Source organism: Pinus tabuliformis, chromosome 2_1 (genome assembly GCF_031772625.1).
Source record: "Pinus tabuliformis cultivar Carrire ecotype Pingquan chromosome 2_1, CPIR1, whole genome shotgun sequence".
Lineage (NCBI taxonomy): Eukaryota > Viridiplantae > Streptophyta > Pinopsida > Pinales > Pinaceae > Pinus > Pinus tabuliformis.
This window is the reverse complement of record NC_142299.1, coordinates 452,285,525-452,303,304: the sequence shown is the minus strand read 5'-3', so window position 1 is coordinate 452,303,304 and position 17,780 is coordinate 452,285,525. Positions and strand designations below refer to the sequence as shown.

Below are 17,780 nucleotides of genomic sequence, written 5' to 3'. Positions count from 1 at the left end.
GACTCTGGTACAGGTGACATTATCATCAGGGAGGGTGGTTGTGACCTACAGCATAGAAACAACGTTTTCATGAATCTTGCAGGTTATTCCTTGCTCGCAATATTCAAGAAGCCAGAGTTTCTAAGATGCCTCTAGCTAGTAATACTTTTTAGGATTTGCCCATTCTCATAGTGTCAACACTGAAATTTACTTATTGTTCAAATTTCTGTCTTGAGGACCAAGCATATTAGAGGCAGATGCACGTGACTACTTTTAGTTTGCTTGGCATGCAAGAGGTTTCTTGGCATACAAGCAAAGCAAGCACATTGACATAAGAATAAACTTTGAAGATGAACTGCTCTACGTCATAGGGGTTCCTCTGTTAGCTCAAAGGAATATTGACCTAGAAGCAAAGGAAAACATACTGATAACAGGTACCACCTCTAACTGATTATTCTTAAAGACCTTTTCTAAGGTTGATAGCAAGTCTTGTAAGGACGATTTTGAGTGATTTAAATAAGGAGTTTCGATACATTTTAGATGCAGAATGCAAAGTATGGACTCTATCAAAAACCCTCAGTCGTTGAACAGTTCTCTCGGCTCCTTTCCAAAGAAACTCTAATTGCAGACCAAGGTTGCACAAAGCAGGAGCGTCATTTTCAAAAATCCTCACAAGCAAAGCATCAAAAAAGCATCTATTTCATATATATATATATATATATATATATATATATATATATAATGCCAAATTAGTTATAAAATATATGAAAACTGTATATTTGTACATCAATGAAGATAGAAATGAGATCCTCTAATGTTCCCAAATTTTGTGCATGTAAAATCACTTAGGAATTTTGCAATTTTGGAAATAATTAACAAGGTGACTTAAATTTGCCAAAGGAGACTTTATTAAAGAAGGAGAAAGGATGATATTTCCTAAGCAAGTTGGATGTCACTTTAACTTTATAAAGTGGAGTATCATAAAATGACTTTATAAAAGTGAATTTAATAGAAAGAGAAAGAAATATAATAAAGAGAGAAAAGGGAAGGTGAAGATGAAAAGACAAAAGGGAAGGCGCAGATGAAAAGGCAATCCTAAACTCATTAAAGAAGGGAATTGAGTAGACTCTAGAGTCTAATGCATTCGGACATTGTGTGAGCTTTGAAGAGAGAACTCTTGGAGAGAGTTGGAAGAGGAAGCTGAGGGTTTTGGAGCCCTAGCTGCCATAGCAGACTTCGGTGTTGCGACAATACCCCCTAGTCTGAGAATGAAATCACTCAGATTTCACCGTAGAGCTTCAATGGAGAACGAGATTTGCAAGAAAAACTGAGGTATCCAAGTTCTATCTGTTGATTTTAAAAGTTATTTGGTATTTTCTATATTCCCTTTGCAGGTGGAGGAAATGCCTGAAACTTGAGCCCTGAGAAACGAATTCCATGACCAAATCGAGGCTGAGTTTGTGGTTTATAGTGGTTGTTCATTTCATGGCAGCAGATAGAGGGCATCAGTAGCTCAATTCACATCTTCTGAAAGGCAACTTGAGCACCCAATCACAGCTATCCCTTATTTTATTGCATGGACGAGTTCCCTGGTTGCTTGGGACTGCATATTGATTGTGAAACTGAGGATAATGGTCGTGGAGCATACTCAGAAGCTTAAACAGGCCTATCAATTAAATTCTGGGCTGCATATTATTTAGAGGAGGGAGCGTATGCATTGTAGGAGGTAATACAAAGCTACAGGCAGGCCGTGTCACATGTTTGGGGCATCAAATCATTTCTCAAGAGGCTGCATCTCCCTTCTGAGCATAGCCACGAATTCTGGAGCATTATAGAGACAATCAAAGGATTATTCCTCACTGCTGTAACCTCATTTAGGAGACTGTGTACCATCTCAAGGCATAGTTGAAGAGGATTGCTGATGTCAAAGACCCTTGTTCAAGGGCTGTCAACAATTGCCAGAATTACGCTGAAACTGAGAGAAGTTTTGTAGAGAAGTTCTGGGGGCTTGGAGAGAAGTTCTGTAGCTGCAGTTTGTGCAAGGATGTGTATGGACCAAGACTAGAGACCAAATCGAGTTGAATATCAGCCCATCTTGCTTGCTGATTGAACGTGGAAGCTGTTGGTGCAATTTACATATGACTGGGATGAGTTTTAGAGTGAATAACACTGCTGGACATGGCCAATTAAAGGCTGATATGTATGGTTGTTTTCCCTGAAAGGAACTGATAAGTTGGAGGCATCTTTGTTGAAGCTACATTACCAGGTTCCTCTAGTCCATTGTTTTTCCAATTGTATTTGCACAGTAATGAAATAAAGGGACTGTTATGGCTATTTTCGTTGTGATGAAATCAATGTACCAGTATTTATAAATTTCTGAGCTGTCATAAAAAATATAGATGTGTTTTGGTAAATTTGTGGGTTCATATGAAGTAGAGAACACATTGTCCAGCAAACAAAATTAAAAGATACACCTACAGCAGTTTGCATGTGACATGTTTGACAAAATTTCTAGCTGAAATATTCACTGAAAAAACTCAGAAATTTGTGGTCAATTGGGTAGTTTCCTTGTTTGGAATCTTACAGTGGTATCAGAGCCTAATCTTGGCTCAGCCTGTGGGAAACCCTCCATTTTATGACACCATAGCATGACTCTGGCCAGCTGTGGGTGATATCAAGGAGAAAAATTCCAGGACCGGAATTAAAGGCTAAAGGTAACTAAGAGAAATGCTTCCCACTCAAAAATTCGAAAATTACAGTCAAGCTTTCACAAAAGTGACAGAACTTATAGAGGCTTGGGTCTGGTCAAAGAAAGCAAGAAAGGAAAAGGAAGGTTGCAGACTCGAAGATAAATCAGTGGCCACAAACCCGGAAGAATGTGGAGAAGGATATGAAGTTGGCCTCCCCAGAGATCATCCTCAAGATGGTGATGAAGCACTATGCAAGCCCATAGATGATTCTTTGACAAATAAGTTAATAACAGAGGAACAGAAAAGATCAAATTTCGCGAGGAAAATGTTGATTTAGTTTGTCAACCATTTGTTCATGTATGGGATGTGAATGGCACTAATGCTGAAGATTGCTCCATCATTGTCGAAGAAATTATTGCTATTCCACTGCAGAATGACAGGACACTTGCTCAAAGATTAAAGAAGGACAAAACTATGAAAGAGGCTTTTTCCAATTCTTGTAATGTTGGTGGTGACATGAGCAGAATTGGAAAGATAGACAGTGGCAGAATTGGCCTAGCAGTAAATAAATTACTGTCCACTGATGTCTATAATATTGGGCCTCAGCATATCATGGGAAGCCTCATGGATCATATTCATTTATTTACAAATGAACCACTTCTATCATATGCCACTGTGTTTGATCGAGGCAAGAATAAGGAGGTTGGCATGGTGCAAGAGTTTTACGAATCAACCTTAGGTGATGAGTTTGCCAATGAAATACAATTCAAAAATCTGTCTGAAGAAAAACACTGTAACTATATTCACTGGGGTTTTCACAGGGCCTTCCAAAGCAAGTCTTTAAATGTTTTAGCACACTTGGAAAAAATGGCAGATGAACCATTGCACCCTACAGGGTTTAATTACAGTAAAAGAACATCAGGTCTTAAGTCAGAGCTAGAAGCTAACAATGATCTGCAGAGGGAAGTTGGTGGCTATGAGAGTGTGGTTGATTTCCGACCGATTAAGGTTGTTGATGGGGATCTTCTTGAAGCCTTGAACAGGCTACCAAGAGGAATTGTTCCAGGTGATTTTTTGGATGCCATAGTAGTTGGAGTAGACTTGCCGATAAAGGAACTTGGAAGAAAGAGTGCAGGAAATAAATGCCTTTGTTTAATTACAAGTGCTCAATCCTTGATCAAAGAACCTAAAGAAGGAACAAAAGAGGACAAGGTAGACATAATTGCTAATCAGATGAAAGAGCATGATATCCAACTTGACATTGTAATTTCCTGACAGAGGATGCCTAGACAAACTAAATCAAAGTTATTCTGTGAAGATCTTTCCCTTTTAAACAGATTATCGAAGCAAGCACAACCTGAAGTGATAGTTGTTGAAAGTTCAACCTCACTATTGGGTGCTATGGAAGCCAGGAACATTTTTCCAGTAACTGTATTCAGAGGTAACTTGGAGCTGACTCCTATGATGAGAAGTCAGGTGTGGGTTTATAAGAAGACCAGGAAAGAAAGTATCCCTCCTTTAAAGAGATTTTCAGACATGGCACCTCCAAATGATCAAAATGCAACACGAGAAGTGAAGGTGGATGTTGGGTAACAAGGTAGGGAAGATCCTGACAAGGAAATTCCTCCGAATCAAAGGATCAAGGGTTTTCAGTATGGACCACAAATGGTTCCTATTTCCACTACAGAAGAAAAAGCACTCAAATTAAAAAGCCTGAGAAGGGCCTAAAGCTTTTGGGCTTTACAGATGCATCAAACATTCTGAGGCACTACTATGTGAGACATACAAATATTTTATCGCAGCACCAGGTAATACCATGGCCATTTTTGCAATGGCCAAGGCAATGCAATCAACAAAGAATGCTTCCATTTTGCGTTGTGTGTGGAGGAAAGGACAATCAAACGCTGTGCTTGGTATTTTGACCCCCAACATATCTAACACAGACAATGTTATGCTTGACTTGGTGCCCCCTCGAAGAGAGGAGGCAATGAAACTGGAGCTAAAATTGAATCCTATTTTAGAGCGGTTCTACAGTTTTCTTCAGTTAAAATCAAGATCAGACGTTGATGTGCCTCCAATTGACTATGTTGTTAAGAGGATCATTGAGCATGACCCACAGTTGTTTGCTAAAAAAGAACTTAAAGAGGTTTCGTAGCCTATTCTAATTGAAAAAGAATCAAAAGGCAGAGAAGGTCTCCAATAGATTTTGGAGGGACAAACCATTATTATCTGAAGAACCAGCAAGGAAAGATGCAGGAGATAATCTGCACAGTGGCATCTCCTTCAACAGTCTTGCAATAAGGAAACTAGAACAAGTTGGAAGATTGACACCAGTTGCAGATACTTCCATGAAGGTTGATAGAACAACTACTCCAGCAGGCATAGTGGGTTCATCAATACAAGAATTTACTGAGTAGATGGGGTTCAGTTGTACGAAAGCATTCAACAGGTGGATTTGGGATCCTGGCATAGATATGCAGATTCTGGATCATTTACAACTAGAGTTTCCCAGGTGTGTATGGGATCCAGGAATACAGTTCCAATTGCTTGAAGACAGACAATTTTTGGAGGGGAGGACTGTAATGTTCCCAAATTTTGTGCATGCAAAATCACTTACGAATTTTGCAATTTTGGAAATAATTAACAAGGGGACTTAAATTTGCCTAAGGAGACTTTATTAAAGAAGGAGAAAGAATGATATTTCCTAGGCAAGTTGGATGTCACTTTAACTTTATAAGTGGAGTATCATAAAGTGACTTTATAAAAGTGAATTTAATAAAAAGAAGAAAAAAAATAATAAAGAGAGAAAAGAAAAGGTGAAGATGAAAAGACAAAAGGGAAGGTGAAGATGAAAAGGCAATCCTAAACTCATTAAAGAAGGGAATTGAGGAGGCTCTAATGCATTCGGACATTGTGTGAGTTTGAAGAGAGAACTCTTGGAGAGAATTGGAAGAGGAATCTGAGGGCTTTGGAGCCCATCTACCATAGCAGACTTCATTGTTGCGATGATACCCCCTAGTCTGAGAGTGAAATCACTCAGATTTCACCGTAGAGCTTCAATGGAGAACGAGATTTGCAAGAAAAACTGAGGTATCCAAGTTCTATCTGTTGATTTTAAAAGTTATTCGGTATTTTCTATATTCCCTTTGCAGGTGGAGGAAATGCCTGAAACTTGAGCCCTGGGGAACGAATTCCATGACCAAATAGAGGTTGAGTTTGTGGTTTATAGTGGCTGTTCATTTCATGGCAGCAGATAGAGGGCATCAGTAGCTCAATTCACATCTCCTTAAAGGCAACTCGAGCACCCAGTCACAGTTATCCCTTATTTTATTGCATGGACGAGTTCCCTGGTTGCTTGGGACTGCATATTGATTGTGAAACTGAGGATAATGGTCATGGAGCATACTCAGAAGCTTAAACAGGCCTATCAATTAAATTCTGGGCTGCATATTATTCAGAGGAGGGAGTGTATGCTCTGTAGGAGGTAATAGTAAATACAAAGCTACAGGCAAGCCGTGTCACATGTTTGGGGCATCAAATCATTTCTCAAGAGGCTGCATCTCCCTTCTGAGCATAGCCACGAATTCTTGGGCATTATAGAGACAATCAAAGGATTATTCCTCACTGTTGTAACCTCATTTAGGAGACATTGTACCATCTCAAGGCATAGTTGAAGAGGATTGTTGATGTCAAAGACCCTTGTTCAAGGGCTGTCAACAATTGCCAGAATTACGCTGAAACTGAGAGAAGTTCTGGGGGCTTGGAGAGAAGTCTTGTAGCTGCAGTTTGTGCAAGGATGCGTATAGACCAAAAGTAAAGACCAAATCGAGTTGAATATCAGCCCATCTTGCTTGCTGATTGAACAGCTGTTGGTGCAATTTACATATGACTGGGATGAGTTTTAGAGTGAATAACACTGCTGGAGATGGTCAATTAAATGCTGATATGTATGGTTGTTTTTGAAAGGTACTGATAAGTTGGAGGCATCTTTGTTGAAGCTACATTGCCAGGTTCCTCTAGTCCATTGTTTTTCCAATTGTATTTGCACAGTGATGAAATAAAGGGACTGTTATGGCTATTTTCGTTGTGATGAAATCAATGTACCAGTATTTATAAATTTCTGACATAGAAAATATAGATTTGTTTTGGTAAATTTGTGGGTTCATATGAAGTAGAGAACACATTGTCCAGCAAACAAAATTAAAAGATACACCTACAGCAGTTTGCATGTGACATGTTTGACAAAATTTCTAGCTGAAATATTCACTGAAAAAACTCAGAAATTTGTGGTCAATTGGGTAATTTCCTTGTTTGGAATCTTATAGATCCATAGTACATTGATGATTAATTATTCGAGCATCAACCATCTAGAATCTAGATTCTATCAATTACAAACAAACATACAAATTTTCAAGTCATATAATAGAAAGTAGACCATTAACTTATGGAATGAAATAGGTTATCTAGCAACTGTCAACAATAACATGACCAAATAGTTATGTTTACAAAATAGGCCATCTACACACCAAAATATGAAGACCAAAAGATCCAAAACAATAAACTGAGCTAGTTGCTAAACATTTCTCCACAGAAGAAGTGTTCACCAATTGTGAAAGCACCCATGTTGCCAAATGTTGCAGCTGCAGGCTAGCACCACCACACATGTTCCACCAATCCTTGACAAACAATGCTCCACCATCCCTTATATCGAGATCCTCATCATCAGTATCATACTTCATTCTTTTTCTCTTGTCTAACCTTTGCCTCTAGGGACATTAGTCGACACCGCCCAATTTTCATCAAAATGCCTAATACAAGCCTTAAAATATGGTAGAAAAAGCTTAACATGACTAATCAATGATTCTGGCTTGACTGAAGGGTACATTTTTGCTAAGGCCATAATAAAGGAGTTCAACATCAACACCACCAACACTAGGTTACATATAGGGCTTTATACTTCTAATTAAACGCCAATCACATACCCTCCTACGTGATAGAATCCAATTGAATGTTGCAATCCCATTGTTCTTGAAATCCTGAAACTATTAAGTCTGCTGGATTTTGAATGGGATATGAAATTATACTTTCTCCATATGAAGTCCAATAAGGTTAGAAGCTGGAACACTCTCAAATATCATAAAAGAATTAATAGTAATGTTAAAGATTTAAGTAAAAGTTTATCTTTTTACTTTAAGAATTTAACATTACCATTAGGGAGCATCTAAAAAGCATCTAGGGAGTGTCCAGGGAGGGTCAAAGGAGCACCTAGGGAACTTCCAAAACACATGACAAGAGCATGTATGGGAGCATGGTTCTGCACATGGGAGCATGTATGTTAGCATGGTTCGGCACATGGGGCCATAGCCGTTCCTAGTTTCCAGGAAACAGAAAACTTGAGGCCAGAGTGCAGTTATGTTTTATGGGAGCACAATCCTATGGTACTTCCATTCGGAGCATGGTTCCAGGATCTGGAGAGGGGCAGGCAGTTCCCAGGGAGTGTCCAGGGGGGGTCAAAGGAGCACCTAGGAAGCATCAAAGGAGCACCTAAGGAGGGTCCAGAACACATGACAGGAGCATGTATGGGAGCATGGTTCCGCACATGGGAGCATGTATGTTAGCATGGTTCCGCACATGGGGCCATAGCCATTCCAAGTTTCCAGCAAGCAGAAAAATTGAGGCCAGAGTGCAGTTCTGTTTTATGAGAGGACAATCCTATGGTACTTCCGTTCGGAGCATGGTTCCAGGATCTGGAGAGGGGCGGGCAGTTCCTAGGGAGTGTCCAGGGAGGGTCAAAGGAGCACCTAGGGAGGGTCAAAGAGCATCTAGGGAGTGTCCAGGGATGGTCAAAGGAGCACCTAGGGAGCATCCAGAACACATGACAAGAGCATGTATGGGAGCATGGTTCCGCACATGGGAGCATGTATGTTAGCATGGTTCAGCACGTGGGACCATAGCCATTCCAAGTTTCCAGGAAGCATAAAAATTGAGGCCAGAGTTCAGTTCTGATTTATGGGACCACACTTCTATGGTGCTTCTGTTCAGAGCATGGTTCCAGGATCTGGAGAGGGGTGGCCAGTTCCTGCAATGCTGCTGCAGACTGCAATTACAAACCTTAAAAAGTGGGGTTGCATATTCAGATTCATTGGGGCCCAGCCCCCTCTCTTCAATGATCTATCCTCCTTAAAGAAATCTTATTGATTCTCTATCCTTAGTTATGTTCCTGTTGTAGACAACTCATTAGTCAACCCGCTGCTTTTTAAAATCAGATATCCAATCTTCCACCTTTCTAAATTTTGATAGCATAAAACATATTTTTTAAATATAGCAGCCAAGACTCAGTTGCAATTTCACATATTCATTAATTTTTCCCATGTTGACTTAGTTTCCTTAACACTTCTAAGGTGTTTATTGACACTTTCAGCCAAGACAAAGTAAAAAATTAATAATGCCTCTCTATTTCTGGTTTCAAACTTACTAATATTGTCTACATCAGTGGGTTTTTTTCCAATCACACTCACCAAACCCAAAATAATTTTAAATGCTAAAATATTCTCCATGAGGACAAATTAGGAAGCATATTTTTTCCATTTAAATTCTATGACTCTAAAAGATATAATTTTGACCTCCCAACATGTTGAAAACTAAAGATTTTTTTAACCAAGAGAATGAATATAACGGGTACCTGTGGGGCACACATCACACCTCAAACTCCCAACACTCAAAGTCTAGAAGATGTGATGTTCATGTCTAAAGCACATAATCTGAATCTGTCAATGTATGGTTACCTTGAAGATAGCTAGACAGTACACAATAAACTTTTCCAATAGATATGAATATCAGCAAAGTTCCAATATAGAAGCTTCAACAAATTAAAATAATTGACTTTCTAGCTCAGATAATTGACATGCGGATCCACATTACCGCAGAAGCATATTGCACAAGTATCTCAGCAAGTGTTCGATTATAGACATGGCCACGGTTATTATGGTCAAGAGTATTTGACCTCAACTCTGCAAGAAGAAAAGCAAAATGCGTCAAAAAACACCGTGTAATTACCAATAAAAAGCAACAAAAAATAGACTATAAGGAGTGTAGCCCATCAAAGCACGTAAGCAACCATGCAGTAGACCTATCGCATTGAAATGTACCATTAGAATATATGAAACTTTATGATGCCAGAAAGTAGTTTAAGGTAAGCAACCAAATAGAGTTGCCCAAGCTCCGATAAGAGCAGAAAGCAATCCATAACATTGGCATTATAAAGTACTATAAGATATAAAAAAAATAAACTATATCATAAATGCTTCCTCAAGAATTGCTCCAATAATATCATTTAAATGCTCCAAATAATCTGCTCCCAATCAAAGAGTTCATGCTAAGTTACCTGGATATAGATATGGATACGTCAAAGTTGGAGAAAATTTTGAATAGGGTATGTGTGTGTGTGTGTGTGTGTGTGTGTGCACAGACGCAGGGAGATAGAGAAATATACATATGTACCCATGATAAATATAGATATAAAATATAGATATGCTCATTTATATCCTGGATACTGATCATAAAGGTAGTTGAATCCTTACACACATACACATATACATCCTTTCCACTAAGGCATAATGCCCAGTGAGCTTACAAGATCCATTCCCACCAAGTCCTACAGGATTACAAGCCACTAGTGTGGCTGGAAGTTAATACCAGCCTCCATCCAAGAACCTGGGGAAGTGGGGGGGATTCATCGGGCGCTGGAAAAATACCAGTTTCCTCACTATGTACACATAAGTGAGGACGGTTGAGATTCGAGAACTGTTTCTCCAGAAAGAAAATATACATACATACATACATATATATATATATATAGAGAGAGAGAGAGAGAGAGAGAGATTCTTGGGGCTAGTTTTCCGTTACTGATGCCAAAAACTTGACATGGGATAATATTTAAAGTGTTAGAAAATGTAACTAGGTTCGGTCTTAATAATGGTCTTCGTACTTTGATATATTTTACGTAAAAGAAAAAGAAGAAAAATAATTTTTATTATTATTCTCTTATTAGAGAAGCGTGTTATTCATGCTTTTAGGATTTGATGAGTCAAAGAGTCAAAGTCCTATTTGGACCTACTGTAAAGAAAAAGGAAAAATAATATTTTTAAATATGTATTTTGGGTCAAAAACCCCTCTAGTTGCCAACTCGGCCCTACCTGTCAAGTCAGCCCTGCACTAGAAGACATGTCTATTGGCACCCCTCTAGATAGTATAAATAGAGGATAATTTGAGCTCATTTGGACACACAGAATTCACTGGATTGGTTCTGAAATTTCGCAAAAGGAGGGCTGAAGTTTGAAATGGATGAAGGGTTTGTGGAAGTTCTACCTTATCTTATCTCTTGTTGAAGATTTGTTGTTGGTCTCTTGTTGCTAATGGATATGTTGTGCAGAAGGAAGGGTTGACATGGCATCTAGAAGGTTGGTTATGGGTCTTGGATATCTCACTTTGATTTGATTCTATAAGAAGAGAATTTTTCTTGGTTTTCCCCTTGGAGGGGTTTTGCCCTGGCTTGGAGCATATATCTTGTGTTTCTAGGGTACTGTGATCTTCATGTTTTACATTTGATAATTGTTTGATAAAGAAGAACATAATTAAATTAATAAGAAGCCAACAAATTTCACAAGCAATTATCAAAGAAAAAATCTACTTTACACTACAAGCCTCCCGATTTCTCAACACAAAGAAGATCCTGGAAGAGCCGAAACACACATTCATATACTCTATAAGAAAAATGGAGAAAGTGTTGAGAAATCTAGGGCATGAATAGTTAAAAGATTTCTCTACTTGATAATTGCTTGTGATGTACTTTTACTTCTTAGCTTATAGTCTTTTCTTCGTTATGTTATTATTGTCTTCTTTTCATCAAGACAATTACCAATATGCACAATAAAAGACAAGTGACACAGTATGTAGGCTTGTCAGTCAGGCCAAAACCCCTCACCTCTTTAGAGGAAAGCCGATCAAAATTCTTCTTCTAGATCTTCAATTGATGAGTACCAAGACCATGACACAGACCCTTGACTCTAGTATCCTCCCAAGAACCTTGTCACTCTCCTTGATGCTCTGCCTCTTCCCTTCGACTACATTATTGATCTTGCATTGCTCTCCTCGGCTCCTTCCAGAGAAACTCGGTCTCTATCCTTCACACTACTTCTTCTCGACTTCCCCTAGAGAATCTCGGTCTCTAGGCTTTCACTGATCTTCTCTAGAGAAACTCGGTCTCTAGATCTCTATCTCGGTCACCCAGAAGAATCCTTCTTTTGCTGCCCTAGAAGAAACCTCTCCTTCGCTAGCCCAAAAGAAACCTCTCCTTCGCTTGCCCAGAAGAATACCTTCTTCGTTGTCCCAGAAGAATATCTCCTTCGTTGTCCCAGAAGAAACTCTTTTGTTGCACTAGAAGAAATTGTTTCGCTACCCCAAAAGAATCCTCTTTCGTTGCCCCTTCTTCGCACTTCTCTTGATCGAATGCAAGTCAAGTTACTTGTCTCCAAGTGGGGTCGAGTTAGGCTATATATACACTTCTTCTCATGTCGTTTAGGCTGACTTCTTCTAGCATGTTCTTCCATCATTGTAGGACGACTTGAAGAGGATAAATGACAAGGTCTTGGAGGATACTTTACAATGTACATAGACAAGATTGACCTTTTACAAAGTGTAAGATGACTTCATTACATGATAATGACTCTAACATTTTATGACTAGATGACAAATAAATCCTAAAGACTCTCAATGGGAGTCTTGACTCAAAAATAAAATCTCTTGCTCGTGAAACCCATGAAGCAAGTCAATAGAATAATTTTATTTTTCTTCTTTACATCTCATTACATAAAATCATAGTTACATGTCATTATGAAGACCGAACCTAGTTACACTTTTCAACAAAAAGCATACACCACCTTGTCTTATATTGTGATTTTTCTAGGATAGTATGGGATTTTGACAAAACTATAACAAGTGGGAAAGGAAGCAGGTTTGGATCCTCTATGGAGAATGCCTGGAAAAGGAGGAGTGATAATAAGGAAGTGGTTGAACATTCATCTCTTCCAGTTGTGGCAGTGTTATCAGAACTGGACTAGAACTGGTGGAACCGGCCGGTCCGACTGGTTTGGGGGTGAAACCAGTCTAGTTAAAGGTCTAAAATTGGAAATGGTCGATTCGATATTAAACTAGCTGATTCGGTATTGAACTGACCATTTTTCACTTAATTGACCGATTTTGTACCGAACCAACAGGTTTTGTACCAAACCGACCGATTTCATACAATTTGACCAAAGACATTCAAAATGCAATTCGTTTAAAGACAATTTTTTTGAGTGGGCAGCCTACTATTAAAGCCTATGACCCTAGTATTGCTATGCAATTCATGGTAATGTTAAATTCCTAAAGTAAAAGTGGCATTCTCCTTTATCTTTCATTTCCATCCTTTTCTAACTCATGATGTTTGAGAGTGGTTTCAACCTCATTGGATTCCATATGGAGAAACTAGAATTTTAGATCTCACTCACAATCCAGCAGACTTACCAATTTTTCAAGATTTCAAGATTGGAGGGATTGCAACGTTTTTAATAGACTTTGTCATGGATGAGGGTATAGAACTAGTATTTAATCAAGAGCACCAAGCCCTTTATGTACCTTGATGTTAGTGGTATTGGTTGTCAAACTCCTCTATCATGACCCTACTAAAAATGTACCCATCACTCGAACAAAATCTTGATTTGACATGCCACATTTTTCTATCTTATTTTTGTGCTTAAAGGGTGATATCCATGATGAAGATCCCAATATAGGCAATGATTTTGATGATATGTATGTATTTGTTGTAACATGAGTTTTTTTGGATGTTAGAGGCCATCTAGAGCAATGTTACCAGACTCGGAATCGGCAATAAATCGGCGAGGCAAAAGAGCGAAGAGTTTTAATCGGATCGGGAAAAAATCGGGAAAAAATCGGCAAATTCATTAAATAAAAATATACACATATATTGAATTAAAAAAACCATTTTTCATTAAAATTGGGTAAAGGTATGTCCAAACAATGCATAATATCAATAGATGTCCAAAATATCATGAATAAATAAGTATCTCATATATGTTATGAGTCCACACATGATCCAAAGCACCGAGTCTTGAGTCCTTAGAAGCATATGCTTCTAAAAGTTAAAAACTGCATACTAATAAGAAAAAAATCAGCAACTAAGAGTCTAAGACTCTTAAGAGTGAGAACTAGAAGCGATTCCTCCCACTCCTTCGCTTGCTTGACTCTCAAAGTTCTCCAAGTCATGAAGGCTGAAAAGAGGAGGCTCATCTAATTGAACCCATTCTCCCGCATTTGTAGCTTGCAAATCTAACTCTTCAAGGTCGATTGGTGAATGATCAATACCTGTCATTATCATGAGACATTGAAATGTGAATTAAAATTTCACTTTGAAGTTTGAACTTTAAACTTTTAAAGTACGAACTAGATTATGAAACCTTCAAATTCAAGCTCTCGAATCTCACCTTGTATTTGTTTGTTGCGAAGTCGTAGATTGTAATGGACAAATACATGGTCATTCAAGCGCTTTTGTGTCAATCAGTTGCGCTTCTTAGAATGTATTTTCTCAAACATGCTCCAGTTGCGTTCACAACCTGAAGCACTGCATGCTTGGTTTAAGATTCGAATGGCAAATCTCTTCAAATCTGGCGTATCACTACCAAAGTTTTGCCACCAAAGACCTAGCAAGTGGTAAGGGTTTGTGAGTAGAAGACTAGAAGTACCAAATTAGTAAATAGTAAAAACTTAAAAAGAAAAGAAAATTTAATAAAACATTTAACATACAAAATAAAGTTTAAACAAATTTAATGAATTGATGAAGCCTTCAAGCTGGGTACCTGGCAACATCTTTGACCTTTGTCTTATAGCACTGGTATAGGCAAACAATTTAGATGGTGCCCTATAATCTTGTAGTTGGGAAAAGACACGACTTTGTTGTTCTGGGACAGGGAAGCACCTTTCCAAGCATGTCATAAGTCCTCTGCCAACCTCCCCATCCTCATTAAATTTGCTCTTATCATAAAAATATTGTGGGTTTAAGAAGTACCCAGCAGCATGTAAGGGGGAATGCAATTGCCTATCCCAACGTGCATCTATAATGTCCCAAAGAGGCATATACTTTGTCTCATCATCCCCATATCTTCTTTTGATGGCCTCCTTTGCGAGATCCATCGCCTCATAAATGTAACCCATAGCGGGTTTGTCACCATCAACCATCCTGAAAGTTCAAGCATTCAAATTTAAAGAAATATGAAACATTGTAAATAAAAAGAAGCTTGAAATGAAATTTAAAAAATGAAAAAGTTAAAAGACTAAAAGTACCTAAGAACTCTAACAAGGGACTTCGTCACAGCAATAATCTCTTCAGCATCTTTCCAGAAGCCATCATTAAACACAAGTGCAGCAATTTCGATGCCTTCAGGGGTCTTGGAATGTTTAGATCCCATCCACTCAGGTCCCAAGAACATCCTCTTCAGATTTATCTTTTGCTCAACCACAGATTGCAAAGATATGAAATTTGTTGCAAATCTAGTCACTACAGGACGAACAATTTCTTTACCTTCAGTGTATATTCTCATAGCGTTTAGGACAATAGTGTGGTTGTATAGGTATTTGGTTATGGATTTTGCCTTCTCCACAACGTCATGTATCCAATGAAGCTTACCAATGTCCTCAAGCATTAAATCTATGCAATGGGCAGCACAAGAGGTCCAAAAAATAGTGGGGTGCCTCATCTCAAAAAGTCTACCAGCAGCCATATAATTCGCTGCATTATCGGTGACAATTTGTACAACATGTTCTTCTCCCACTTCTTGAACGACTTCCTCCATCATTTCACAGATAAGTTGGGCAGTCTTAACCTTATCTGAAGCATCCACTGACTTGAGAAACATTGTGCCTGCGGGACAAGGTACAAGGAAATTTATTAAAGTTCTATTCTCTGATCTGTCCATCCATCACTCATGATGGTGCACCCTGTTTCTACCCATGATGAACGAAACTCAACTAGCACAAGCATGACATCTTCAACACTCTCTAACAACATATCTGTCCTAAGGCTCTCTGATGTAGGGGCTTTGAACCCTAGACCTGCAGCAGCAATTGCATCAATCATAGCTTGCCAATAAGCACTTCTGGCACAGTGGAAAGGTATGTCAGAATAGTACCAAAAGTTAGCAATGGCCTTCCTTGCCTGACTATGGATATTTTTTTTCCAACCAGTGCCATCCAAGGTAGGTTGGGAACGGGGTTTTGTGCGGGGAGCAAAAAAGGTGTTTATGTTTCCACCTCCAGTGTTGAAGGAAGGAGTTGAAGGACTCGCATGGCTTTGAGTTTGACTTGGCCTTGGAGGCATGTGTGGAAAACTTGGGAATGGCATTGAGGATTCAACAGATTGAGGTGACATGGGGCTACTGGCAGAAAAAGTATCAAGTTCAACTCCAACAGTTCCTATTTCAGCATTTTGCTTTGCTTTCTTGGCATTATGCTGCTCTAACATCTCAAGGGCCAAGGCTGCTTGGTGTTTGACATTGTCGTCAACATTGCCGCAAATACCTATATCATGGCCAGGTATTTGTGCAAGGTGGAACTTGAATCTATAAATGCCTCCACTACATTTTGTTTTGCAAAATTTACAAAGGAGCCTGGGGTCTCCGGGAATCCTGTCACAATAAGCCCAAGCAAAGTCCTTCTCTCTCGGCATTGTTGTTGCTTTGAACTTGTGCTTAATTTGTGGCTTCTGTTAAGATTTGGATTCTGGCTTCTATTTTATTTGTGGCTCCTGTGGAAGACAACAAAAAATCAAATTTAAAAATCATCCAAAAATTTAAAATATGCTAGAAATTTTAAAAAGTAAATGAAGACAGAACCCCTCTTTTTCCTTTCTGCTGGACCAATGCCATCAATTTGGTCTGCCCCCAAAAGAAAACACAGGGATTTATGCTGCCAGTTCCTGCCATCAGGTAACGTCCAAAGAAAGTCATGAAAGAAGCCTTGTAGGCTTGTACAGTATTCAAATTTCAGGTTTTGCTGGTAGAAATATGGTCTCTGTTGAATCAGCAGTGTATGGATCTGGTGTTAGGGAGGCCCATTAACATGTTGTCTTGCAGGAACTAGGGAGACCATTGAAACAAGCAGCGAAAAGTTGCTTAAGCCTTATACACAGACCACATTCATGAAGAGGATATGAACTGTTTTGATTAGCTAAAGAAGGCTTAAGCAGATCAAGACATCAAGACATCAATGCTGTCAAGACATCAACAGCAACAAAGTCTGTCAAGAATCAAGATTGTGGAAATAAGCAAATCTATAAGAACTTAGAAGCACTTTGAGTGCTGTTACAAATAAACAGATATATCTGCAAATTTATATATAAAATGAGTGAACAACAAGAGATGATCTACAATCCTCTGTGATGGTATATTTATATACATTGGCTAGTCACGAGTGTGAAGGGGTAAACCGTAAGACCCTTGGTCTTTAATTATAAATTATTATTATTAAACATATTTATGTATGTCACAGTCACATTGCCTCTGCCTTTAAAATTTACGTCGAATATCAAATATCAATATGATTTGAGAACTCAGAAAACCCGAGCTACCTCTTGAGTCTTTGTTACGTGACCGTCAAGCCTGGCCGCTGAAGGCTCACGCGTGACGCAGGCTCTGCGGCTTCCAAGTTCGAATGCTGCAGCCTGCTCTGTGGTGCCCGTGCTGCGGTGGATGCTGCTCTGTGGTGCCCGTGCTGCGGTCGAATGCTGTGCTTATTGTGCTCACTCTGCGGCTCTGCCTCTGGAGTCTGCGCTATCCAAACCAATGTATCACCGTTACACTCTGCCAACGCGCTATCAACCAATGTATCACGGTCACCGTTAAACAATCGACGCATGTTATAAACGCAAAACCGGAACCGAACGGCGAAAACCCTATTTGAAATTGGCGGGACTCGCTAACAAATCGCAGAGTCGCGTAAATCGGAGGAATCGCGAGTCAAACTCGCGTTGACCACGAGTGAAACTCGGTCAACGCGAGTTGA

At 39.1% G+C, this 17,780-nt stretch overlaps 1 protein-coding gene and 1 pseudogene across 1 annotated transcript in view; one reads left to right on the top strand and one right to left on the bottom strand.

Moving 5' to 3' along the window:
• The window catches only part of LOC149200874 (uncharacterized), a 59,209-nt gene that overhangs the window by 19,190 nt on the left and 22,239 nt on the right, over positions 1 to 17,780 (bottom strand). Inside the window, exon 3 of the mRNA XM_089399643.1 lies at positions 9,591 to 9,679. Coding sequence (XP_089255769.1) covers positions 9,591 to 9,679 — 89 coding nt within the window. The remainder of the gene's footprint in view (positions 1 to 9,590; positions 9,680 to 17,780) is intronic.
• On the top strand, positions 3,144 to 5,086 carry LOC149200875 (ATP-dependent DNA helicase 2 subunit KU80-like; annotated as a pseudogene).